This window comes from Cebidichthys violaceus, unplaced genomic scaffold, assembly GCF_023349555.1.
Source record: "Cebidichthys violaceus isolate CVI_PGR_0920_01 unplaced genomic scaffold, fCebVio1.0.p SCAF_13, whole genome shotgun sequence".
Taxonomy (NCBI): Eukaryota; Metazoa; Chordata; class Actinopteri; order Perciformes; family Stichaeidae; genus Cebidichthys; species Cebidichthys violaceus.
Window position 1 is genome coordinate 7,134,757 of NW_027176296.1, and position 24,006 is coordinate 7,158,762.

Sequence of the window (24,006 nt, forward strand, 5' to 3'; positions counted from 1 at the left end):
CTGTCTTTATCTCAAGACGAACACTGTTTCACATGCTTGACAAACTTGCCAACGACTTGCTAATGTGTAAAAGTCTTATTAGTCCAAAATAGCAGCATTAAAACACTGTTTTGATCCTTTATGACTAGTAGTAGTATCACAAAAAGACGTCTTAGTAGACGACAATAAACCCCACCATGAACAGATTGAACAGATTATTTCCTTGGTTTTTGAGACATCCAACTACTGACAGGTGTATGTATACACATGAGCACATCAATTAATTTATATTTAGACCATGTCTACTTCCTATTGAAAGTTTAAGAGCGAACCAATCATTAATGTCACTTTTAAATATTGTTTGCCGGTGCGGTGCTTGGGTACAGGCCCAGGGGCACCTGGGCCTGTACCCAGGTGCCTGGGGCACCTGGACCTGTACCAAACCTCTGTATGAAGTTACATTTTTGTTGGAAATCCAATCAAACGACCATAAGATGCTAAATGACCACAAAGAAACACAAAATGAGAAAAAAACGATCACAAAGGGAAGCAAAACAACCACAGATGCACAACATCTATAAATTAATGAAAAACTAGCAAAATGACTCCTTACCTTCTTGACTTCCGACCGCCTTGCCGGCCTTAATTTGGATCTTAACTACAAACCTGTACATGGTTGTAATACCATATAAACATCTGGAAAAGTACTCAAAACTGCTTCTGTGGTAGTTTCCGCTACAGTAGATGTCTACTGACCCGTTGTTCGTGTGAGTACATCCTGGTACGAAACACAGTGGCATCGTAGTTACAGTGAGAGAAATAATTTATGCTACTTTCAGGTTTGTAGCCTTTCTAATTACATATTTTCACAGTCTTATACTTCAACAGCTTTATGACAAAATGAGACTTTCATTTGTCTCTCGTCGTTTACTACAGTGTAAAGAAACTTTACCTCTATATACCAGCCACACGCTGTCATGGCTGTTAACTGTTAATAATGTATAATGTCTACTATTGTCAAGAATCAGGGCTTTAAATGTGAGTGAACACACTGTTACTTATTTTACAAATGTGCCCCAGAGACCAGATCCACATTGATCCACTGTGGGTTTCCTGTGCAGGCAAAGAAAAAATCTAAATCAGAATGACATAAAACAGTAAAAACAACACAGTTTGACACCTACACACACACATCCCAGTAAGCACGGTGTACCTCTGCATGAACCTGCATCAGTTATTATGGGCGTTGGAAGCAGCAGCCTCTCTGACGACACAAAAACAACGTGAAGTAACCACAGCCTGGGTGGAGCCGCCAGCTCACAACTGAAACGCCATCATTTGCCAACAGATTGAAGATAATTATCACTTTGTGGTTGTTGATGCCATCAACTCTTGTCTGCTGCTGTCAAGATGAATTGGATTGACTAATTGTGCCGTTTAACCTTCAGATCTGCTGACACAGACGCTGTAATGGGCCCGTTAGGTCATTCTTATTTCAAACTCGCTCTGATGACTTTAAATATCACAGAAATACAGAAGTAGCAGCTCGACTTTGTGTGTGTGTGTGTGTGTGTGTGTGTGTGTGTGTGTGTGTGTGTGTGTGTGTGAGTGTGAGTGTGTGTGTGTGTGTGTGTGTGTGAGTGTGAGTGTGAGTGTGTGAGTGCGTACAGTTCTTGTTTCACACTGCATCTGTGGGAGTAAGAGGAAGTAGCTTTTTGAATGTGTCAGTGGATGTCTTGTACTGTAGGTCTCTGGCTGCTGTTGGCTCTGACCGTTTGACTGCTGTGATGGCTGCAGTCTGAAGAGGTCAACTTGTGGATTTTAACGACACATAAACACACACACACACACTCTCTGGACAGTGGACACCTGAGGAAGAGAGGAGGCCCGCTGGAACAATGGTATGGTACCACACCTTCATTTGCTATCTCTCACACACCTTCAGACAGCTGTAACGTGTGTTTATGCTCCTAAAACTAGACCTGATTTGTCTTTTCTTCACATACATTTAAGATGATCTTACAGTTTCACCCTTGATGCTTTGCTTTACAATAAAAAACAGCATTTTAAAGCTGTTTTATTTTTGTGAAAGGGACAACAGCTCATGATTAACTACATTTCATTTCAGTAGTTTCCATTTGGCAAGCCATAAGAGGGTATTTCAAGTTTTAAAGTCCGTTTTGACGTGATAAAGGATGTGATAGCGTATCTTAAAAGGCAATCTCTTCAGGGAAATCCAGCTCCTTCACAGCAACAGCAGAGTGCGTTTCCTCTTTTTCAGGAAGATTCCTTTCAATACAGCTCAAATTAATTGATTGCATTGTTTTGTTACTTTGATTTATGGTTGTATTTTAGATAGAAATGTGGATTTTACCTTGTAAAATTTAGACTTAAAGTGTACACAGAACAAAAATACACATAATACATACTATGAGGGTGTTAATGTTAAAATGAGCAGTAAAATACATTATCTTGAATATACCGTGTAGTTACTGTAGTGTAATCTCAGTTTACAAGATGTATTTCACAATGCGTTAAACAGCTTTGGCAGCCCCCCTGTGAGCAGCAGGCAGTTGCAGGAAGAGAACCGGTAGCATGTACAAAGTTTATGGGGTTTCACAAGAGGCAGAGATGAGGTGTGAGAGGGGGAAGTGGACTGCAGGAGAGCTTTCTGTCACAACACTTCCTACTCGCACGCAGAGTGGTCCAAACTCACAATACGCTATAACATGCAGCCAAAAGTCTTGCATTTATATTCAGTCAGTAGATTTAAGGGTGAAGATCTCCAAAATCTGTCGATAAATGTAACTGCCAGTGCTTTCACTCAATTTAAAAAAAAACTTTTTGAAAAACAGTTTTCCTATAATCACCATAATAATTTATCGATTATCATTTAAATATTAGATTCACAGGTGAGATGCAGGCAGGGGTGTAATAAAGAAAGACCTGAGGAGGCTGCTTGTACACAGTTGTCCATTTATATATGACTGACATGCTCACAGTGAAGTAGCAGAGGCAGCGTCTCAGGCAGAAATATGGATTAAAGGATCAGCTCACACAGCTTTGTTTTGTATTTTGAGCAGAAAGTTCCGGTTTTATGCAGCGAGGTTTTTGAGATCTCGACTGGTGTGGCTTCTGTCAAAACCGCAATATGTTGTTAACTCTGAATTTTGTTTGTGGTTCTCAAAGCATCAACATTTTTTAACTCATTGGCAAAGTTTCTCTAGTAACTGTTTAGAGTTTTTTAAGAGTAGAAAGTGTTTCTAAAATGAAAACTGGTCACAGTGACGTCAGTGGATCTTCCTATTATATTAAAAATGGATTCCCAGAACATTAAAAACTTGTCTGGAAAAGATTGTTTTGAGTGCCACAAACAAAATGGCTACAGGTATAGGTGGCTTTTCTTTCACGTCACAGTCAAACAAACATGGCTTTTTACCAAAATGCCCTGCAGTAAACTTTGTGCAAACATTTTATGTTTTTATTAAATAAAATAAAACAATAAAACATCAGAAATGATTTGGACAATTAGGACACCACTTTGCCAGACATGCAAGTTTACAAAAAATATTTTATAGAAGAGACTTTAAGGAAGTCAATGAGGTAGAAGACAGATTTCAACAGGGAGCCTGTTCCAGAGTTTGGAGCCCATGACTGTTTTAAGTACAGAGTAGAAAACTCCGTCGTGGATGAGTGCTGGTATGATTGGTTACAGAAGTTGAAACATTTACGGAAAACTTTATTCCTACACAGTTGATTTCAAACTGTTTATCCCTATGGTCCTTACACAAATAGGTGAGTGGTAGACACCATCTGGTCCAAGAATCAGGTCTGTTTGTTCTTCTTGTATGCAGTCTATGGTTCAAAGTATGCAAAGTGAAGTTTAGAAGCAGCGCAATTGCATACAAAGTCAATGGAAAGATTCGGTCGGTCCAGTGTTCAAATTCACGGGAATGACGTTCAGACGTCTGAATGAATATCACGAATCCCCACTTGATAGGAGTACATTTATTTATCCAAAGGGAGTGAAAATAAGGATATTTATAACAGACTGAGCTTGGCTGCTTTTGATTTCACAGGTTTTAATTAAATTTACACTCATACCACTTCTGTCAGAATTCCCCCTAAAAATTTTGAAATAAAAATACCCACTGAATGACACATACACTGTTAATAATGTAGACTTTAATCGAGCTACAGTACATGTTATGTCTTTTACTGACATATTATGATGTCTGTTGAATCTTTTGTGAGCATTAAAACTAAAACATAGTCTGACATATTTGGTATCTTACATCTTCATGCTTATATGTTGTACAACACACGTTTGTACTGATTGATCAGGTTTAAGATGTCTACTATTTTATGATATTCCAGAAATAAAAGCCTTTTATTTCTGGAATATACATTTTTAGAGATTAGTGGTTTCATATTAGTGTTATTGAATATTTTTTATTAGATTTAGTGCAGAATATAACAAAGCAACAAACTACAAAAGAAGGGAATTAAGTGAAAGAAAACTTCTATAGCTCTATCAGTATCAGTATTTTTTCCTTCTGGTGACTGTCGGTCTGAGGTGCAACATTGAAGTGTACCTGTAGGCTTCTCCCTGTGCAGTTGAAGCCCCAGACCACAGCCCAACCACAGTGCCAATGACAAGACTTGTTAGACACACATCAAACAGACCAGCGTCTTTTAGGGAAAACCAAGCCGCAGGGTACAAGATCACTTCAGGGCCCTGTAAGAAGGTGTCAACAGAAAACGGTCTGCAGGGACAAGAACACCCTCCTAATCATAAAAACATTGTTTCACAACATAACAATCATTAACACAAAGCTGTTGTTATGATCAGGTACTGTTCATATTTACATATATTCAGACAGATCACAAAGTTTGGTGGTGCTTCTCTAAAATGTCAAACTTACTAAATCAGCTCACCTCATCTGTGACCTGTTGCATGGCAACCAGCCCCAGCTTCCTGTAATGGCAACCACAGTTTGTTACGTTGTTAAAACACATCTGTGCTGATACCAAACTTGTCTTTGTCATTTACCTTCTTTATTAGAGACTCTGTCTGTCTGTCTGTCTGTCTGTCTTTCTCACTTCAGTTCCATTAGTTAACTTCGCCAGTAGGATCAAGTGATTGGTCGTGTGTGTGCGTGCCTGAATGCTTGAGTGTGTACCTCTGTGTCTGTCCACAGCTAATCTCGCATTCTGCTGCAGATAACTACATTATATTTTGGTTGCCCAATTATGGCTGCATGCTCAAGAACCTCTTGTGTTTGTGGTGACTCACACTTTTTTAAAACACCTTTTAATAAAAGGTGTTTTATACTGCCATTGACTCCTCACTTACTACTCTTAACCGGCCCCCAACCGGTAGCGGACACTAGTGATAACACATCTAAGTGCATCTCTGCCCCCTGTCTGCTACCTTTGGGTTATAACAGCTGTGTTTGGCTAACTGCTAACGTAACTACTAGCACACACACTGCTGCGTACCTCTGGGCCGCCACTCTAATCGCTAACTAAACTACCAACATACTGCTGTACTTCACTGCAACTCAGCCGCTACTAAGGAGGCAGACAGCCTGGTGAGTTTAATTTTGTTTTTGGCAAGGTTGTATGACGTCTCGTTTATGACGACTTCGAGCCAATTGCATGCATTCATCTCCGCTTGTTCAAGTGTGTTTTACGGCGCCTTACAGACCATTGGTCGTTGCAGACACACCTGGCGGAGATCTGCACACTATTGAGTGCACCTTTCTAGTTTTAAGAGCTTATTTTAGAGTGTGCACTTTAACCTAAAGGCACTTACATTTTAAGACACAGATTTAGGAAAAAAATAAGCTAAATTCAACCAGCAGAGCCTGAGATATAATGATTAGTATCAAGTAAATCAAACCCCAAAACACTGGATTCACAATAGCATTTTTCTTTTGACCTTCCCAAGCCCAAGCCAAGCTTTTTCAAACATACTCCTCATGTCGAGTAAATAAACACTTAATGTGTAAAATCAGTGGTGTGCCCCTTTAAACTTGGTTACATTTCCATTCCATTATTCAACTTACAGGAACTAGAATGAATGTGTAAATAAATAATGAAGTCAAAGAAAAGCGGTATCTTAACCCCATAGGGAATTTCTTTCTTTCTTTCTTTCTCTCTTTTGTGTGATTCAGGCAAAGTACCACTGGCAGAGTCAAAATGTGAAGCAAAGCGGGGTGGACGACATGGTCCTCCTATCCAAGATTACTGAGGACGCCATTGTGGACAACCTCAAGAAAAGATACCTGGACGACTACATCTTTGTATCCCACAAGTTGACGTTTACATTTTGTATTGTTTTTATTTAGTTATTTAGTTGTTTTTTTTATTTCTGCCCAGTCTTGAAATTGGTGGTAGTCATAAATATTGATTTAGAATTTTAGGAATTTAACTGCTGGGACATTAGCAAGATCAGCTACAATGGAAACTAATTGGCACCAAAACAAGTTTAGAGTATTGTTTAGATCCTTGTGGGGAGGAAGGAATAATGTTTGTTGCACAGTTTTTGCGATTATGTTTTTGCCATTATGTGTCAATAATGTGACTCTGTCATCAGATCTCGGCCTCATGCCTAATTTAGCCTTGTATAACTTAAAGGCACCAGAAAAAAAAATCATTACCCATTTCCATTTATGTCAAATACATTTTTTGTCCATAGTCCACCAATGTCCTACACTATAATAATAAAACATCCCTTTCACATAAATTCCCGAAACAAAACACAAAAATACAGTCAAACAATCAACCAAACAAGGGCATAAATATAATGAACACACTCTTCCTCTTCTGCATTCACTGTGTGACTCAACCACTCACTTCCGTCTTCTTAGAACACAGCTGAACTTCAAACCCATATTTAGAGGCAGGAAACAAGTCCACATCAAATATGCCAGCAAGAGCAGCTGATTTCACCTCAAATAAGACTCCACTGCAGCAACAAGTCATGATTTCACTATTGGTGGATCATCAATCATTAACTACTAGTTAGAACATTTTTCTGCATAGATAAAAACAACTTTAGAGTTGTTGGACGTAAGTAATGGTGGACTCATGACCTAAGTATTTTCCCCTCCCCAGATAAATAGTTTGTAATGTATTAGCCAGCAGCATAGCCCAGATGCTGATGTCTGTTGGTCAGTCCCACCACTTTGGTTCGGACTGAAATATCTCAACAACTATTTGATGGATAAGCAAGAAATTTGGTTCGACATTTAAAGTTTATAGAATATGAATCCTGATGACTTTGGTGATCCTCTGAGTTTTATCTAGCGCCACCATGAGGTTCACATTTAGGGTTTTGAGTGAAATATCAAGACAACTGTTGTCTTTTAATCTTATCATCAGGTCAAAGCTGTCAGCTGTACTTTGTATTTAGTGCTAATTAGCTAATTTTAACCTGCTAAATTAAGATGATAAACTCAGAGCCGACTCAATTGATTAATATAATGACAAAAGTTGTTTTAATGTCATCTGTTGCGGCTATTTATCTCTGTATTTTTGTTGTTGATCAACAATGCTTGTTAATGTAATTCATTTATGTAGGAAAAACAACAGAATATATTATATATCAATCTTTAAGTATCAAATATTGATATTCTTATTGGTCTAAAAAGCACAATAACTCTATTGGAAATGTACCATCCTATGGTACCAGCAGTTATTCACTAGCTTATTTTTCCACCATATTCCTGAACTTTGCCACTCAGACATACATCGGCCCTGTATTGATATCAGTTAACCCGTTCAAACAGATGCCCTATTTCACTGACAGAGAGATCGAACTGTACCAAGGAGCTGTAAGTAAAATTCTTCAGCATTTTATCGCCATGTTTTGTAACAATATTATGGTTCACCTTGTTGTTGTTTACTCCATTACTGTAACTTTCTCTCTTTTGTCTCTGTAGGCCCAATATGAAAATCCACCCCACATCTACGCCTTGTCCGATTTCATGTACAGAAACATGATGATCGATGGAGAGAATCAGTGTGTCATCATTAGGTGATCACAACAGCCCTGTTTTTCTTCTCACTGTTTTGATTTTGTGTCTTACATTCGACTCTGTTAGTGTTGGTAGTTCGAGTAACTTTTAGTTGGTTTGTGGTGTGTTATGTCTTTTTCTTTCATGGTATTGCTGTAGCGGTGAGAGTGGTGCTGGAAAGACAGTGGCTGCCAAATACATCATGGGTTACATTTCCAAAGTATCAGGAGGAGGATCGAAAGTTCAGGTAGAGACAGAAAGCAATAACTTCAGACTTCCTGCAGTGTGCTGTGTACTGTTGGTGCTTTTTTTTGTCTCACACTGTCACTGTGTTTTTGTATGTGTGTTGCAGCATGTAAAAGACATCATTCTACAGTCAAATCCTCTGCTGGAAGCCTTTGGTAATGCCAAGACTGTACGCAACAACAACTCCAGTCGTTTTGTGAGTGAGATTTTTACTTCCCCTCAAGCAGACGTGACTTTTAAATATATTAGGAAATGTGCTTTGGTCCACACTGAACTATCTCAACAACCACTGAATGGATTGCCATTTTGCACAGATATTCATGGAGCCCAGAGGATGAATCCTAATGTGATGATCTACTGACTCTTCCATTAGCGCCACCACAAGGTGGCAGAGCTGATTGCATGACTGTAGACTATTGGTGTTGTTTTCTTTCAAAGAGAGAGAATAATTCAAAAACAAAAGAACAACAGAAAAAATCTGACAACAACAACTAACCGAGATGAAAACACCATCTCACCAACAATGTGGATGTCCGTAATACTGAATGCCCAGTAAATAAACACCAAAAAATTTAACAGAAACATATTAATAACTCATCTACTCAACTCTGATTACTTGTGTTTTAAGTATTTCAAAAATAGAAATGTAAACTACTTTGAGTGTTGAAATTATGCAGTGAAAAGGGTATATAAGGTTATATATAAAAGTATTTAGGAGTGATTATGGCGATTCAATGCACTGCAGAAGTATTCTTCATTTCATCCCCTCCCATTTCTCACCAGTGGGGTCCTGAGGCTTTAATTTCACACCAATAAACCACATCACTGTGCATGTGTGTGTGGCTTTAGAGTTTCCTGTCACTGTTGATGCAGCATTGAGTGGTTTTGTGTTCGGGTCAATGCATTTAGATGTGTGCGGACTATTTTGTAGCTACAGATGTGGCAATGATGGAAATCTGAAAAACTGTTGCATTGTTTGAGCCCTATCTTAGCCTGAGAGCAGCAGTTTAGGACATTTTGATTTTATCTATGCTATCTTTATTAGCTTGTAGTTATTGTTTAAAAAGGCTTTAGCAGTGTGTCATTATCAAAGGGAACGAGGGGAAATTCCTCTGCTCACCTATACTTTGCACCTGGGTTGACCAAATTTGACAGATTTATCTACTGACCCCTGTGTTTTTGCATCTACCAGGGGAAATACTTTGAGATTCAGTTCAGCAGAGGAGGAGAGCCAGACGGCGGTAAAATCTCAAACTTCCTGCTGGAGAAGTCGAGGGTGGTGAGCCAGAATGAGAACGAGAGGAACTTCCACGTTTACTATCAGGTCAGAGGCTGAAGAGAGGTGTGCACAGTCACAGATCAGTCACAGCAGCATTAAGAAAACCAGCCCTCTATACTGTCCAGTCAATGTCAATCAATAACATGTTGATGAAATGGAACTATTCCTATTATTTTTGGTGCCCATTGGGATTCATGTTTAACTGCTCTTCTACCTGCACTGTTGGTCTTTCAGATGATAGAGGGCGCCAACGATCAGCAGAAAGAGGCCCTGGGCATCATGACCCCAGACTACTACTGCTACCTCAACCAGTCTGGGACCTACAAGGTGGATGGGACCAACGACAGCAAAGATTTTCGAGAGACTATGGTACATATACAGTATACTGGAGAAAATCTGTCTGGATCCCTCTCGGGGGATTGCAAGATAAATTGTATGGGCCTTGTGATAAGAAGAAAAACACAAATATATGCTGATTTCTCCAACCTATACCTTTCCAATATGTTACTAGATAGTTTAACCTCATTCCAACTCTAATTATTCAAAAATCTTTGATACAACTGTTCAGACCTATAGATGTATAGCAGAATGTGGCACAGGGTTGCAAAGTATACAGTGCTTAACCAAAACTGTATTAGGACCTGAAATAATCATATATTGTAATGACTGGTTGTGACACAGGACCCCAAGATCAACTAACCCACCTTACAACCGTTATGGTGTATGTTTGTGTTGGTATTTAGCAATACAAATCCCCATACAAAGCTACAATTGGTTGGTAATCAAATCTTGAATGAATCTATGAAAGGAACACCTTCACAATGCTATTATTTCTTATGCTTTGCATCATGATTGTGGAAAATACTGATCTTTGACCTGGACACATCATAGGTTAAATAGATTAAATGGGAAGTTCACCCAAATTAAACTGTAACATATTTTATTACCTAACTGTAGTATATTTAATATTAAGAAGTTAGCTAGTGTAGGCTATACAGACCATTTTGGTTTTTATGGGAACTCTGGGAGTAAATTAGAATTTAGTTTGCAGTGCTAACAGCATTGCCAAATTACTTTTTTAATTTGTATCAACAATATGTCTTTCCAAAACATTCCCTCTGTTACTCTGTGACCTCACTATAAACTTTTACTTGGAACTAATTTCTATCTAAAAAGTAAATGAAAACCGTGTTCGTTACAATTGTCTTTTTGCCGACTCTGGTAAAGACAAAGTTAAAGTAAATGGATAAAACAATATTCAGTTATAAAGGTAATGCCTCATACTTTCCTAATTACTTTATTTAACTTGAAACATTACATGTTACATACATTGTTTATATTGTATTAGGAAAAGTGTCGGTATGTGAAAACTGAAGATATCCAAAATAACAACACTTGGAACTGTTGCAACATGCTAACTGTTAGCTAAACCAACTCTCATTAGGAAAATACCATTTAGCCTGGAGCTAAATCTGACTACAAGCTAACTTTAAATGTATTTGAACACAAATGTTCCCGTGGTAAGCAGTCATGTACACACTCAGCTGCCAGTTTATTAAGTATACCTAGCTAAAACTAAGATTCTGATAAATCCTACCTTCAGTTTAAATGTTTTTTCTAACGTTAGCTAGATAAGTTAGTGAACGTTAGTTGTTGATTCAACTTAATAGCTGTTTAAGCTGCTGTAGTCTGTGGTGCTGCTGAACCATGTGCTGAACTGTATTGCTATATTTTGCCACCATCAAATTAATGTAGTACTTTATAAAACAGTTTGAGCATTAAGCATGAAGGTAATGTTTGGATTTACCAAAAAGGCCCCAATTCAAAAGAACATAATATTTTAGTAAAACTAAGTAAAATAAAATATACTTTAATTTGCTTTTGACAATCAAATATTTCCACTGAATGTTGATGAATTTGCTACAAAGTGCTGCCGTCACTGTCTGCTTTTGTGTTGTGGTCTCCAGGAAGCTATGCAGGTGATTGGGATCCCAGGCGACATCCAGACTCAGGTCCTGCAAATCGTCGCAGGCATCCTCCACCTGGGAAATATCAGCTTCATAGAGGCAGGCAACTATGGGCAGGTGGAGAGCACAGACTGTGAGTGCAACACATGCACAGACATCAGGCACACATGGATTCACTCATCCATGCAGGTGCACAAACATTCCCACCTGACATATAAAATGCCCCATTTTCTCCCAAATGGATGTGAGTAAATTAGAACTCACCATGACAAAGCACTCCCATGGCAGACATGGCACTGATAATTGATAGTCTGTGCACATCAGTACTACCTTGTTTATCATCGCCTTTGCTTGCTGCCTGGGGATTCCTTGCAGTGTAGATAATTGGTGTTTACACCGCTCTAGTATTGTACAATTTAAGCTCCTGCAGACTTTATTCAGTTACGTCTACATCTACTTCAGAAAGATACATTCTCAGGCAGTATGTGCACTTTCAATCTTGAAGCTCAACATATCTGAATCTTTATTATTAGCTCATTTAGGTATAATACATTTGTGTGGATTAAAAATACTTTGCTTTTGTTTGCTCTAGTGCTTGCCTTTCCCGCCTATCTGCTGGGCATTGATCCCAGCCGTCTGCAGGACAAGCTGACCAGCCGTAAGATGGAGTCGAAGTGGGCAGGGAAGAATGAGTCCATTAATGTGACCCTGAACCAGGAGCAGGCCACCTACACACGAGATGCCCTGGCCAAAGCCCTCTATGCACGACTCTTTGACTACCTGGTGGAGGTAGTCAAACCTTTTATCTCAGTAGTAAAAAAAAAAAAAGACATTAAATGAAATGAGGAAGCATCCTGTTTTTACTGAGATACCTACACAAGTTGAGATAAATCTGTATTTTTTATTTCCCTTCTGCCTTTACCCTGTCTGTCTTCTCCAGGCCGTAAATAAAGCCATTCAAAAACCACATGAAGAATTCAGTATCGGAGTACTTGACATTTATGGCTTTGAGATATTCCAGGTTAGTCTTCTGATAACTTGCAGGTCCATATTTTTTATAGGCTGCTGCGAAAATAACAGATGTTAGTTTTATAGATGGTGCAGTTCAGCAGGATTTGTTTTACTGTGGTGATAATATGATTTTGACTGGAATGCATTCTCCCCCTGGCAGAGAAATGGCTTTGAGCAGTTCTGTATCAACTTTGTCAATGAGAAACTGCAACAGATCTTTATTGAGCTGACTCTGAAGGCTGAGCAGGTAACTTCCTTTTATGTTCCTTGTTTGTTAACCTCTACACTATGCTGGGTAAATGGGGTTCTATTTGATAGAGAGACAGTTTTATTTGATTTAGGCTGAATATGGTTGTGAATATTTCAAAGCCACTGTCTTTAAAATGTATTTCAGTCTGCTCTCCTATATGCTCTTTTCTTTCTATGTCTGCTTATTTTCTCTCAGGAAGAGTACGTTCAAGAGGGCATCAAGTGGACTCCCATTGAGTACTTCAACAACAAGATTGTGTGTGACCTCATTGAAAATAAATTGGTAAGCTCTTAGCTGCGTCACCCCTAACCAAGAGACCAACAAATAAATAAATACAATTTGAAGTGGTTCAAACAAGGAAACAAGTGTGCTTCTCCTGCAAGGGACCAGCACTAACTAGGGGCTCTGCCTATAAAAAGTAGCATGTCTATGATTCCCAAAAACAAAATGAGGAAAAAGGCAGTACTCCCAAGGTCAAAAACAGCAAAGAAAATCACCTCATGTGAAATGTTTGTTTTGTTACCCTGTTTTGGTGAAACATAGACAAATGAAGAGTTTTTATTTGACTTTAATGGTTTTGTCTATATTTTAAATAGGACATAATCAATATGTTGTTATTGTATTATCTACTTAAACACCAAATAATTACTCTCTATTCTATATTTGTCTATGTGAATGGTCTTTCTTGTTATTCCCAGACACATTCAAATGTGTCAAATCAGTTGCAAGTGGTGATTGTTTACAGTAAACTTCATCCAAACCACCCTCTCCTTGCAGAACCCTCCTGGCATAATGAGCGTGCTGGATGATGTGTGCGCCACCATGCATGCCAAAGGAGAGGGTGCAGATGGCACTCTGTTGCAGAAACTGCAGGCCGCAGTGGGAACACATGAACATTTCAACAGCTGGAACTCAGGCTTCGTCATACATCACTATGCTGGCAAGGTAGGAACATGAAATATGTCAAACTGACTCTCCAGCAGCAGAAATACTATTATGTATTTCATTTATTTGAAATGCTGCCTCTAATTGTTGTCAGATGTGTGTTGTGATTGAGGTTTTAGTGACACCAAGAGAAAGTAGACATGTTTGTTGCTGCATGAACACATGTGAAGCAAATGACCTGACAACATTCTCTACTAAATAATGTTTGCCTGGTGTATTACGTTTATATAGCAGTTATGTTATGTCGTCTCAGGTGTCATACGATATCATCGGTTTCTGTGAGAGAAACCGGGATGTGCTGTTCCCTGACCTCATTGAGCTCATGCAAAGCAGCGAACAGTAAGTCTCTTACATCAGGAGTTCTCAACCTTTTGTAATTTAAGGCCCACTTGATTGTTGAAAAACTTCCCAAATAAATGAGAAAAAAAACACATGACAAAAAAAGAAGGAACAAAAGTTAACTGGGCTGTAATTATGTGTTATGTCAGTCAGCTTTAATGACCCACATGTTAGAATGTTAGCTAGCTGACAGTGGCAAAACATGTTTGTCTCTACCTGATGATGTGTCGTGTGAGCACAATAAGATAACATAACTAGCTTTGTAAATGACCAAAAAAACAATTTAAATCAAACCATTTGGAAGTACCTATGCAGCACACTGGATGGTGCTCTGAGGCCCACCAGTGGATAGCTGTCATGCACCTTTTCTGGGGGCACTTATGGTATGTTTAATAAAAATCCTTTGAATTTGTCTCTTCAGTAACTTCATCCGTGGCTTGTTCCCTGAAAACCTCAACACAGATAAGAAAAGCAGGCCAACCACAGCCAGCTCAAAGATCAAGGTGAGAATTTCAAGTGAGATTAACCATGAACTAAAAGCTTAAGGTCCTTTGATCAATGTACAATGAATTTTTGGGTGCAGCAATGCATTGATCGTGCACTGGTGTTTCCAACAGAGACAAGCTAATGATCTGGTGAACACGCTGATGAAATGTACGCCGCACTATATCCGCTGCATCAAACCCAATGAGACAAAAAGACCGAAAGACTGGGAGGAGAGCAGGTCAGCATCTTCGCTGTGACAAACTAATACGATTACACTCACACCACACTTCTCAATGAATGGTGGTATTCCATCTGTTTTCAGAGCTAGACATCAGGTTGAATATCTAGGACTGCGGGAAAACATACGTGTAAGAAGAGCTGGTTTTGCGTACCGCAGACTCTTCAATAAGTTTCTGAATAGGTGAGTTTAATCCTTGTTGAAAGGATGCATCTTTTTCCTTGTGTTTGTACTGGAAGAAGGATACAGTTCAACATACGACTTGTTGTATCTAGGTATGCTATTCTGACAGCTGAGACATGGCCATGTTGGAGGGGTCCAGAGCAGCAGGGGGTCCTTCACCTCCTCCGGTCCGTCAACATGGATAACGACCAGTACCAGATGGGACGCACCAAGGTCTTTGTCAAGAACCCTGAATCGGTAACAAACTTTTTATGTACTTCAGTCTGGGTTGTATTTTGCCTCTATATTGATCAGTGGTGGAACGTAATTAAAAACATTTACTTAAGTGTTGTACTTTAGTACACATTTGATCTACTTGTACTTGCAAGTACTTGAGTGTGTAACGGGTGGTGTATGGACCCAATTGCAGTACAAAGGACTCAAGACAGAGGTAAAAGTTCAACGTTTTACTTAGACTCCGGCAGACAGGCAAACGGTTTAGAAACCGGCAAACGGTTTAGAAACCGGCAAACAGGAATCAGGAGAGGAGAGGCAAAGTTCTTGGTCAGGGACGGAAGGCTAGGTCGAATAACCAGGAGGCTATTGGTACATTGGTGAGGCCGAATGGCATCACCAAATATTCATAATGTCCGGTGGGCGTGTTAAAAGCAGTCTTCCATTCATCCCCCTCTCTGATGCGGACAAGGTGGTAGGCATTACGGAGGTCGAGCTTGGTGAAGATCATGGCCCCTTGAAGTAACTCAAAGGCTGAGGAGATGAGGGGAAGAGGGTACCGGTTCTTTATAGTGATGTCATTAAGTCCCCGGTAATCAATGCAGGGGCGCAGTGTCTTGTCCTTCTCCACAAAGAAGAATCCTGCCCCAGCAGGAGACGACGAAGGTCGGATAATACCGGCAGCCATTTATGTAAGACTCCATGAACTCTCGTTCAGGACCAGACAGGGAGTACAGACGCCCCTTGGGAGGTGAAGTGCCAGGCATCAGGTCAATGGAACAGTCATAAGGCCGATGAGGGGGCAATGAAGTCGCCTTAGCCTTACTGAACACCTCCCGGAAGTCATGGTACTCGGCAGGAACTCTGGACAAGTCAGGACAGGAACTGGAGTGCGTTGTCTGCTGGGGTACGGAGGCCTCTTTAAGGAGGAAGACTTTGCTGCCGTGTGACTCACCAGGACTTCCTCACTCACTGGTGAGCCCTGTCTTTTAACGGGCAGCGGGAGATAAAATGTCCAGCTTGCCCACAGTACATGCACAGGTTCCCCTTACGGCAGCACTCTCGCTCTTCAGGTGTAAGCTTGGTGCGGCCCACCTGCATGGGCTCAGGCTCTACACCATTATCCATAATGGGTGAAGAGGAACCGGAAGCAAATGAGGAACCTGGCCAGCGGGCTGGGTCGAGACAACCAGGAGTGTTCTGTCTCCTCTCCCTTCTCCGGGCCTGGATGCGGAGGTCCAGCCGGACAGTAAGTTCAATGAGTTTATCAAGTGTGGAAGGTAGAGGATAGGAAACCAGTTCATCCTTGATGTAGTCTGCCAGACCATGCAGAAAAGCATCGCGCAGAGCCGCAGTGTTCCAGTCGCTCCGACGGGCCCTGGTCCGGAAGTCGATGGAGAAGTCAGCCACTGACTGGTTCCCTTGGCGCAGGGAGAGCAGATCACGGGCGGCATCAGATCCGGAAGCGCCCAACCTGAACACCTTGCGTAGTTCCTCAGAGAAGGCCTGGAATGATGCACAGGCGGGAGTCCGCCTCTCCCACTCTGCTGTTCCCCAGAGGAGGGCTCTGCCGGTCAGGTTGCTGATTACGTACGCCACCCTGGCTTCCTCGGTGGCGAACGTGTATGGCTGCAGGCTGAAGAGTAAGGAGCAGGAGGTCAGGAATGAACCGCAGAGTTCAGGATTTCCATCATATCGCTCAGGGGTTCCCACTCGGGGCTCGGAGATCATCCTGGGCTGTGGCAGAGCTGGAGCAGGAGGTTCTGGTGTGGGGACTGGAACTGCAGGAGGGCGAGTGGACATCAGCTGTTGCAACTGGGCGGAGAGGGCTGCAAAGGCATTGGCCTCTGCAGCTCGTCTGGCGTATGCATCAGCCTCCTCCATTCTCTGCTGATGTTGCATGAGCGCGTTCTCAATCCTCTCAAACCGATTCTGTGGTGAGGGTGGTCCTGCTGGGTCCATGTCTGGCCAGATTGTACTGTAACGGGTGGTGTATGGACCCAATTGCAGTACAAAGGACTCAGAAGACAGAGGTAAAAGTTTTACTTAGACTCCGGCAGACAGGAAAACGGTTTAGAAACCGGCAAACAGGAATCAGGAGAGGAGAGGCAAAGTTCTTGGTCAGGGACAGAAGGCTAGGTCGAATAACCAGGAGGCAGACGAAGCAGGGAATCAGGGACAGGCGAGGTCGGTACCAGGAAGACAGGCAGGAGAACGCTGGAAAGACTGGCATTGCAAAGAACAATCTGGCAAAGGAGTGAGTGTGGAGCTGGTGACTATATGCTGGGCTGATTGCATGTGATGAGAGGCAGCTGTGTGCACAGGTGAGTGGAGTGAACTGACGAGGTGGGTGTGGCTGACAGGCTGAGTGGGGCAGAGGCAGGATCAATGGAAAATTACTGATGGCTGGATGACTGAACTGTGACAGAGTGTTTCCATTTAATGCTACTTTATAGTTCCACTTCACTTCAGAGGGAAATATTGTAAATTTTACTAGACTACAATAATTTACAAATTAGGATCTTACATAGAAAACATATGATGAGCTTATAAAATATGATGCATGCAAAAAATGACTTAACAATATATAATGTAGTTAAAATTAGCTTCACTTCATTTCTGTTTTTTAACAACAAACAAGGAAAGGTTCTAATTAAACTTCAGCAAATCTCTGCAATACTATAATATAGATATTCACAGAAATAAATGACAAATATAAAAGTACTTCATATTTGTTGTTTATTTCTGTCTAATGTCTTTCATGCCCAATGCTCCACAGCTTTTCCTGCTGGAGGAAATGAGGGAGAGGAAGTTTGACACTTTTGCCAGGATCATTCAGAAATCCTGGAGAAGATACATTGCCAGGAAGAAGTATGAACAGATGAGAGAGGAGGGTGAGTTACAAAGACAAAATGTCGTTGCTCTCAAAGTACGCACATGGCGTTGTGATTCTGAATGTTTTTCCATCGTTGCAACACAGCCTCAGACATCCTGTACAACTCAAAGGAGCGGAGGAAGAACAGCATCAACAGAAACTTTGTCGGGGACTACCTCGGCCTGGAGCAGAGACCTGAGCTGCGACAGTTCCTTGCCAAAAGGGAGCGTGTCGACTTTGCTGATTCTGTCAACAAGTTTGATCGCAGGTTCAAGGTGAAGCTTCATGAAGCTTAAGTTTAGTTTTATAAACATTTAACCAACAAGAACATGACTGATGTTAGAGATTTGTAAAAGTCTTTCCCCTTTAAAACAGTTATAAGTAAGACTGCCCTTTTTGGACTTCTCCTTTCTGGCATTGCATGAAGTTCTCACTTCTGTTTTTTCCAGTCTATTAAGAGAGACTTGATCCTGACCCCCAAGGGCATCTATCTGATTGGTCGAGAGAAGGTGAAGAAAGGACCTGAGAAAGGACTGATAAAGGAGGTGCTGAAACGAAAGCTGGAGTTTGGAAGCATCAGTGGTGTCTCTCTCAGGTAGGTCTCTAGTTTACAAGAGATACATTAACCACACCTGGCAATAATACCATTTGTGGTTGTGGAAAATATGAGAACTAGCATGTTGCGTTCTCAGTTATTAACCACTGCGTGATAAGTCACTGTTGCTGCAAGAGTAAATATAGCAGATAAACATATTCTGCTGACCTGAGAAGTCACAGAACTGTCTTCTTTTTATTTCTTTATCAGCTAAAAACTTTCACAACCATACATTTTTAGGTAATTTTTACTTTATTTCAATATTCCCATTTTATGCTACTTTATACCTCTACTACACCACAAACAGAGCATACAATTGTTTATCTATTATATATATTATATATTATATTATATAAAACTATATGCAAAGCTAGTAAAATACAACACAATGTTAAAAATTATCCAATATATCACAAAAAAAAAATATTAGAGAAAAGTCTGAAAAATTCAAAGAGATTGGTTTATCAGAACTTTATGTTTTCTTCTCTCCTCTCCTGTTGACCCTTTGAAGAGGACCGAACCTTAGGTTGAGTGAGAACCAAGGGACTAAACTACCTCTACTGTAAATAAAGTGGTTTAAACTAGTTCCACCTCGACCAGCTACAACACAAAAATGCTGCTCACATGTTGATGCATCAGTAATGTAATGTATCTTTGAATATTAGTCACAAAGGCCATTTTTCAAAAAAATCTAGTACTTTTCCTTGTTCACATATGTAAAGTAAATGTAGCTGATAATACTTCTGTACATTTACTTAAGTAGGATTTTAAAACAGAAACCTAAGCTCTTTTAGCATAGCCATTATAACTTCAACTTAAGTACAGCTTGACACATCTTTAACTTCTTTAACTTTAGCTATTACTGCCATTGAAAGACACTTCAAAAGTTCAACATTTGAAGTCTTAATATCTCAACAGTGTCATATATTTTCCACAGAAAATGTAAGTCTTTCTTCTTTTGTATCTTGTCCTGGCAGCTCTTAATGGTCTGTATTTTTGTCTTCAGTACGAGACAGGATGATTTCTTCATCCTACATGAGTCCCAGTATGACAGTCTGCTGGAGTCCAACTTTAAGACTGAGTTCCTCAGTCTGCTCTTGAAACGCTACGAGGACGTGACCAAGAGAAAACTGACAATCTCTTTCACTGACAGGTAGAGAAACCCACATGCCCAGACAACATATATTTGCAAAAAAACTGGAATCACTAACCCACTTTGTTCCCACACAGGTTGGAGTTCAGAGTGAAGAAAGAGGGCTGGGGTGGAGGAGGCAACAGGGTGGTGGTGTTTCAGAGAGGGCAAGGGGACCTGGCCCAGCTCAAACCTGGAGGGAAGACCCTCACCATCACAGTAGGGGACGGTCTACCCAAGTCCTCCAGTGAGTTAAACAAAATAATCATGACACAGCAGAGCCTTTAAATAAAGAGAAGCAAGGCAAAACTTTACTGAAAATGTAATTGTGTAGAGATTCTTGTTCATTTGAATGTTAATTGTAACCAAGCATGTATTTCATCAGAGCCAAGCAGGAAGAGTGCTCCACAGTCTCGTGGTGGAGGGAGAAATAATGTTGGCAGCAGAGGTGAAGTCACAATTCTAACTTTATTTCATTGTTATGTTCAGTGTATTATCTGTATATCTTACTTAAACTGATAATTTACATGACTCTTTAGACTAAAAAGTAACTAAGTACATTTACTCAATTACAGTTTGTTGTTCTTTGACTATTTGCATTTTATGCTTTCTAATTCAACCCCACTTTTATATTCAAATGTTGAACTTTTACTCCTCCACATTTATTTGACAGCGATGGTTACTAGTTGCTTTAAAGATTAAGGTTTTACGTAGAAAACAAATATAAAAGATATTGTAAAATATGAAGTATTGTTATAATAGATTAAACTATCCAACAGTATATAAAGTAGTGGAAATTAATTTTACTTCAACCAGCTAAAACTAAATTGCAGCATACACATTAATGCATCATCAGTAACAATCCAGTAATATACAACTGACTGGAGTTATTCTGCCTGGATTAAGAGTACTTTTTACTTAATCTATGACTACTTACTTAAGTAAATTATCTGAATACTTCTTCCACCACTGACAATTACAAACCCACTATAGAATTAAAAATTCTTAAGATGATATCTGATTCATATTTTTGCAAGGTTTAATAAGTCTAGAGGTCGTGGTTTAATCTTTTATTACACTTTCCCGGTCATTAGCGCACCAGAATGGAGCAGCCAAATTTTCCAGAGCCCCTGCCAACCAACCATCAAATATCACATATTCCTCCCCGCATAAACATGGGCGGCCACCCAGCACAGCTCCGCCCAAACTGGGCTCCCAGAAGGCCCCCAGAGTCCCGGCCCACAACCAGCACAACCAGGGGAACTTGGACTTCCTCAATGTGCCTGACCAGGGCATGTCAGGGTAAGGAAATATCACCTCGTGAGATATGAAAAAGGGGAAGGAAGGGATGATCACAGCATGTGTGGGTGGAGCTGATTAGTCACAAAAAATCAGTGCACAGAAGCTCCACGAGTTGTCAAGGCATGTCAGGGTTAGGCTCGACACATACTGAGCCCAAACAAATGAATGAATTTCATTGTGAGAGAAATAAAAATGTTTATAAAGAGTTGAAGTTTCTGTAATGGTCAGGGTATGCTTCAAACAAGTTTGTTTAGTGTTAGTAAGTAGGGCAAAAAAAACACCCTACTACGAGAGCATCTTGCTCTCTATGCCTTAAATGTAAAGATCATTTACAGACAGTCTCTCCTGAAAGGCATTCATGGTTTTTACCCAAAAGTTGTGTGAAGAATTAAAAAAGTTCTTGAGTTCAGATTTTTTGAGTTCAGATTTTTCACCTGGCCAATCAATGCTTGATGTGACATAAATGTTGTTGGTTTCTGAAAGTTACTGACAATTGTCAGACCCCTCATTTATTATGAGCTAAAGGTCTTTAGGGAAATGGTGTTTGTTAAAATCCCCTAAATCAGAAATATGAATTGAACGACTTGAGATCATTTTACTATCCTTATCTAGAAATATGAAGTGTCTTGAGCAAGGTTTTGTTCCCAGGCTGGATAATTTGTGTTATTACAAATGTTGATGTGATCTTAAGTGTGTGTGTGTGTGTGTGTTTTTTAAATCCAAAGTTCTGGTCTGACTCAGCTCTCTATTTGTTTCACTTACAATTTAATAAGAAACCATAAAGCATTTAAAGATTTCCCTGATGAAGATATCCAAACCTAAAAATGTTCTCTTTGGTTTGACTCTCCCTGTCTGACCATTTAGCCCCAAAGAAACTTCACGAGTCCGTCTCTTAACCAGCTCTTTTTATCTCTGTCAAATTGCTCTCTCTTTGTAACAGGAAGCAGAGGAAAAGGAGCATCAGTCATCGACCTCCTCCGGCTCCTAAACCTCAGCCTCAACCCCAGGGGCCCCGCTGCCGGGCGCTATATCAGTACATCGGCCAGGACACGGACGAGATCAGCTTTGAGGCCAACGACGTGTTCAACCTCATCAAAGAAGGTGTGTGGATGATAAGAAAGCAAGATAAAGAGTGAATAGAGATCAATATAAATCATCAGTATGCTCTAAAAGTATTGATCTGATAGATTTGAAACAGTGATTCATGATATTTACCTCTACTTATTTATTTTCTCTGTAGATGCATCAGGCTGGTGGACTGGCAGGATTCAAGGAAAGGAAGGTCTCTTCCCCGGTAACTATGTGGAAAAGATCTGAACAGGGCTCGGTCTGTCCTGGTGGACTTTGTGTCTGTTGAGAAATATGTGTATTTTGTTGAAAGTAGCACATACTGTTTGCTAAAGAAACTGCCTGTGAATTCTTCATGGTTACAAGTTAGATCTTCATCCAAAATGGAAACTGTTTAAGGTTGGACCTCGCTGATATTAGAGAAACATATGTATTGTTTGTAGGAGCAGAGCACAGAAGACATTGTTGTTATGCTCACGACTGTTAAAACACAGGTCCACCGCAAAGAGCTGCTCGGGTTTCATCTGTTGTCGTTCTGAATGATAGCAACAATATCTATCTTTGACTTCACTGTTACACCCACAACACCTTTCTTTGAGCCGTTACTTTCCTAAAAAATTCTCAAAGTTAAAGTTACAAAAAAGTGATCTGAAAATACAGCATTGGTTTTTGGTGTCTACAGTGTCTATATTTCCCCTGTTCTTCAGAGCAATGTCCAATACTGCTCAGTATTTGTGATTAAGACAACAGCATGAAATCAAGTAGTAATAGACATTTGAACATATATTGAACTTGACTGTTATGTTTGCACCATAACACACCTGCTTCAGCCCAATCAAAGACATTGACAGAGACAATACTAAAGACCTCACTTAAAAAGTTATGATTATTATTACTAATATCATTATTGATATTTCTTCACCTCAGCAAAATAAATATATTTTCATATTTTTACCTCAAGGACATTTGGACTGGTTTGGTGCTTTCATCAGTAAATTATAAAATATTTCTGAATAACAAAAAAAAGAAAGGTGACTTATTAACTTTACATTTTGCATTTTTCTTTTTTAATGTGTGGTTGATTTTGTAAATCAATGTATTTCCCTCACTGTCAATCAATATTTGTTTTTATATGGATAAATAAAAAGTTTTACAACTCTTTATAATTTTTGTCTTTTATTTTACATTGTAAATTATTTTTATAAAGAAGACATAGAGAGAGGAAAAATATTTTTTAAACTTAGTTTAATAATAATAAAAAGGAAAAGTACTGTTTGAATGTAATGTAAAATATAAAGCAAAAATCCAAATATTACATTGTTATAATACAAGTCATGTGTATATCTGTATACTGTAAAGATGCCCAAAATATGTTTTCTGTTGTTTTAGAGCTTGAATGTAGCACATTGACAGCGTTATAAGAAATAATATACTGTATATAGATAGAAGTTTAATTAATGGCAGTATGAATAAAGACATTTATTCAAAATGTGTGAAAAACAGTCAAATCAAAGTTAATTTTAAACTCAGAACATGGTATTGCTACTTATAAAAGATCTGAGTACATCTTCCACACTGTCTAATGGTGTAAATATGATTAATATCATACAGAACTGTCACCTTTCAAAATAAAAGCAATCACACACGACATACCTACTCTTTAGCACACTCAGAACGCTCATGCTTTTATTTTGAAATTTGCATCTCTTGAGTTGGCCTGAGCCGGCGGCGGCAGATGGACCGGTTGAATCTCTTTTCTAGAGAAGACCTGAAGCTACCTGTGTGACCTGTTTTTATAATCAGTCCGTCTGTTCCATGTCCTTTTGATCTGTGTATTTAAATAACACTTTTCTGATATGTAAGCGATCTATTAA

The 24,006-nt window shown here is 39.7% G+C and overlaps 1 protein-coding gene across 2 annotated transcripts; it reads left to right on the forward strand.

Moving 5' to 3' along the window:
* Nucleotides 1-1,472: 1,472 nt before the first annotated feature.
* Nucleotides 1,473-23,291, forward strand: myo1f (myosin IF). Of its 2 annotated transcripts, none has more exons than XM_068707577.1 (28): nt 1,473-1,880; nt 6,159-6,287; nt 7,731-7,820; nt 7,929-8,023; nt 8,163-8,250; nt 8,356-8,445; nt 9,442-9,573; nt 9,763-9,897; nt 11,496-11,628; nt 12,088-12,284; nt 12,436-12,516; nt 12,667-12,753; nt 12,952-13,038; nt 13,534-13,701; nt 13,955-14,040; nt 14,462-14,543; nt 14,658-14,764; nt 14,849-14,947; nt 15,040-15,184; nt 17,940-18,054; nt 18,141-18,310; nt 18,485-18,630; nt 19,637-19,783; nt 19,861-20,009; nt 20,148-20,210; nt 20,857-21,064; nt 22,005-22,165; nt 22,305-23,291. In XM_068707577.1, exons 1-28 carry the CDS (start codon nt 1,878-1,880, stop codon nt 22,379-22,381), a joined length of 3,270 nt encoding a protein of 1,089 aa, XP_068563678.1. In that variant the 5' UTR covers nt 1,473-1,877; the 3' UTR covers nt 22,382-23,291. The 2 variants fall into 2 exon arrangements, with proteins under 2 accessions (XP_068563678.1, XP_068563680.1); XM_068707579.1 differs by lacking the exon at nt 1,473-1,880 and adding an exon at nt 5,517-5,573.
* Nucleotides 23,292-24,006: the final 715 nt, after the last annotated feature.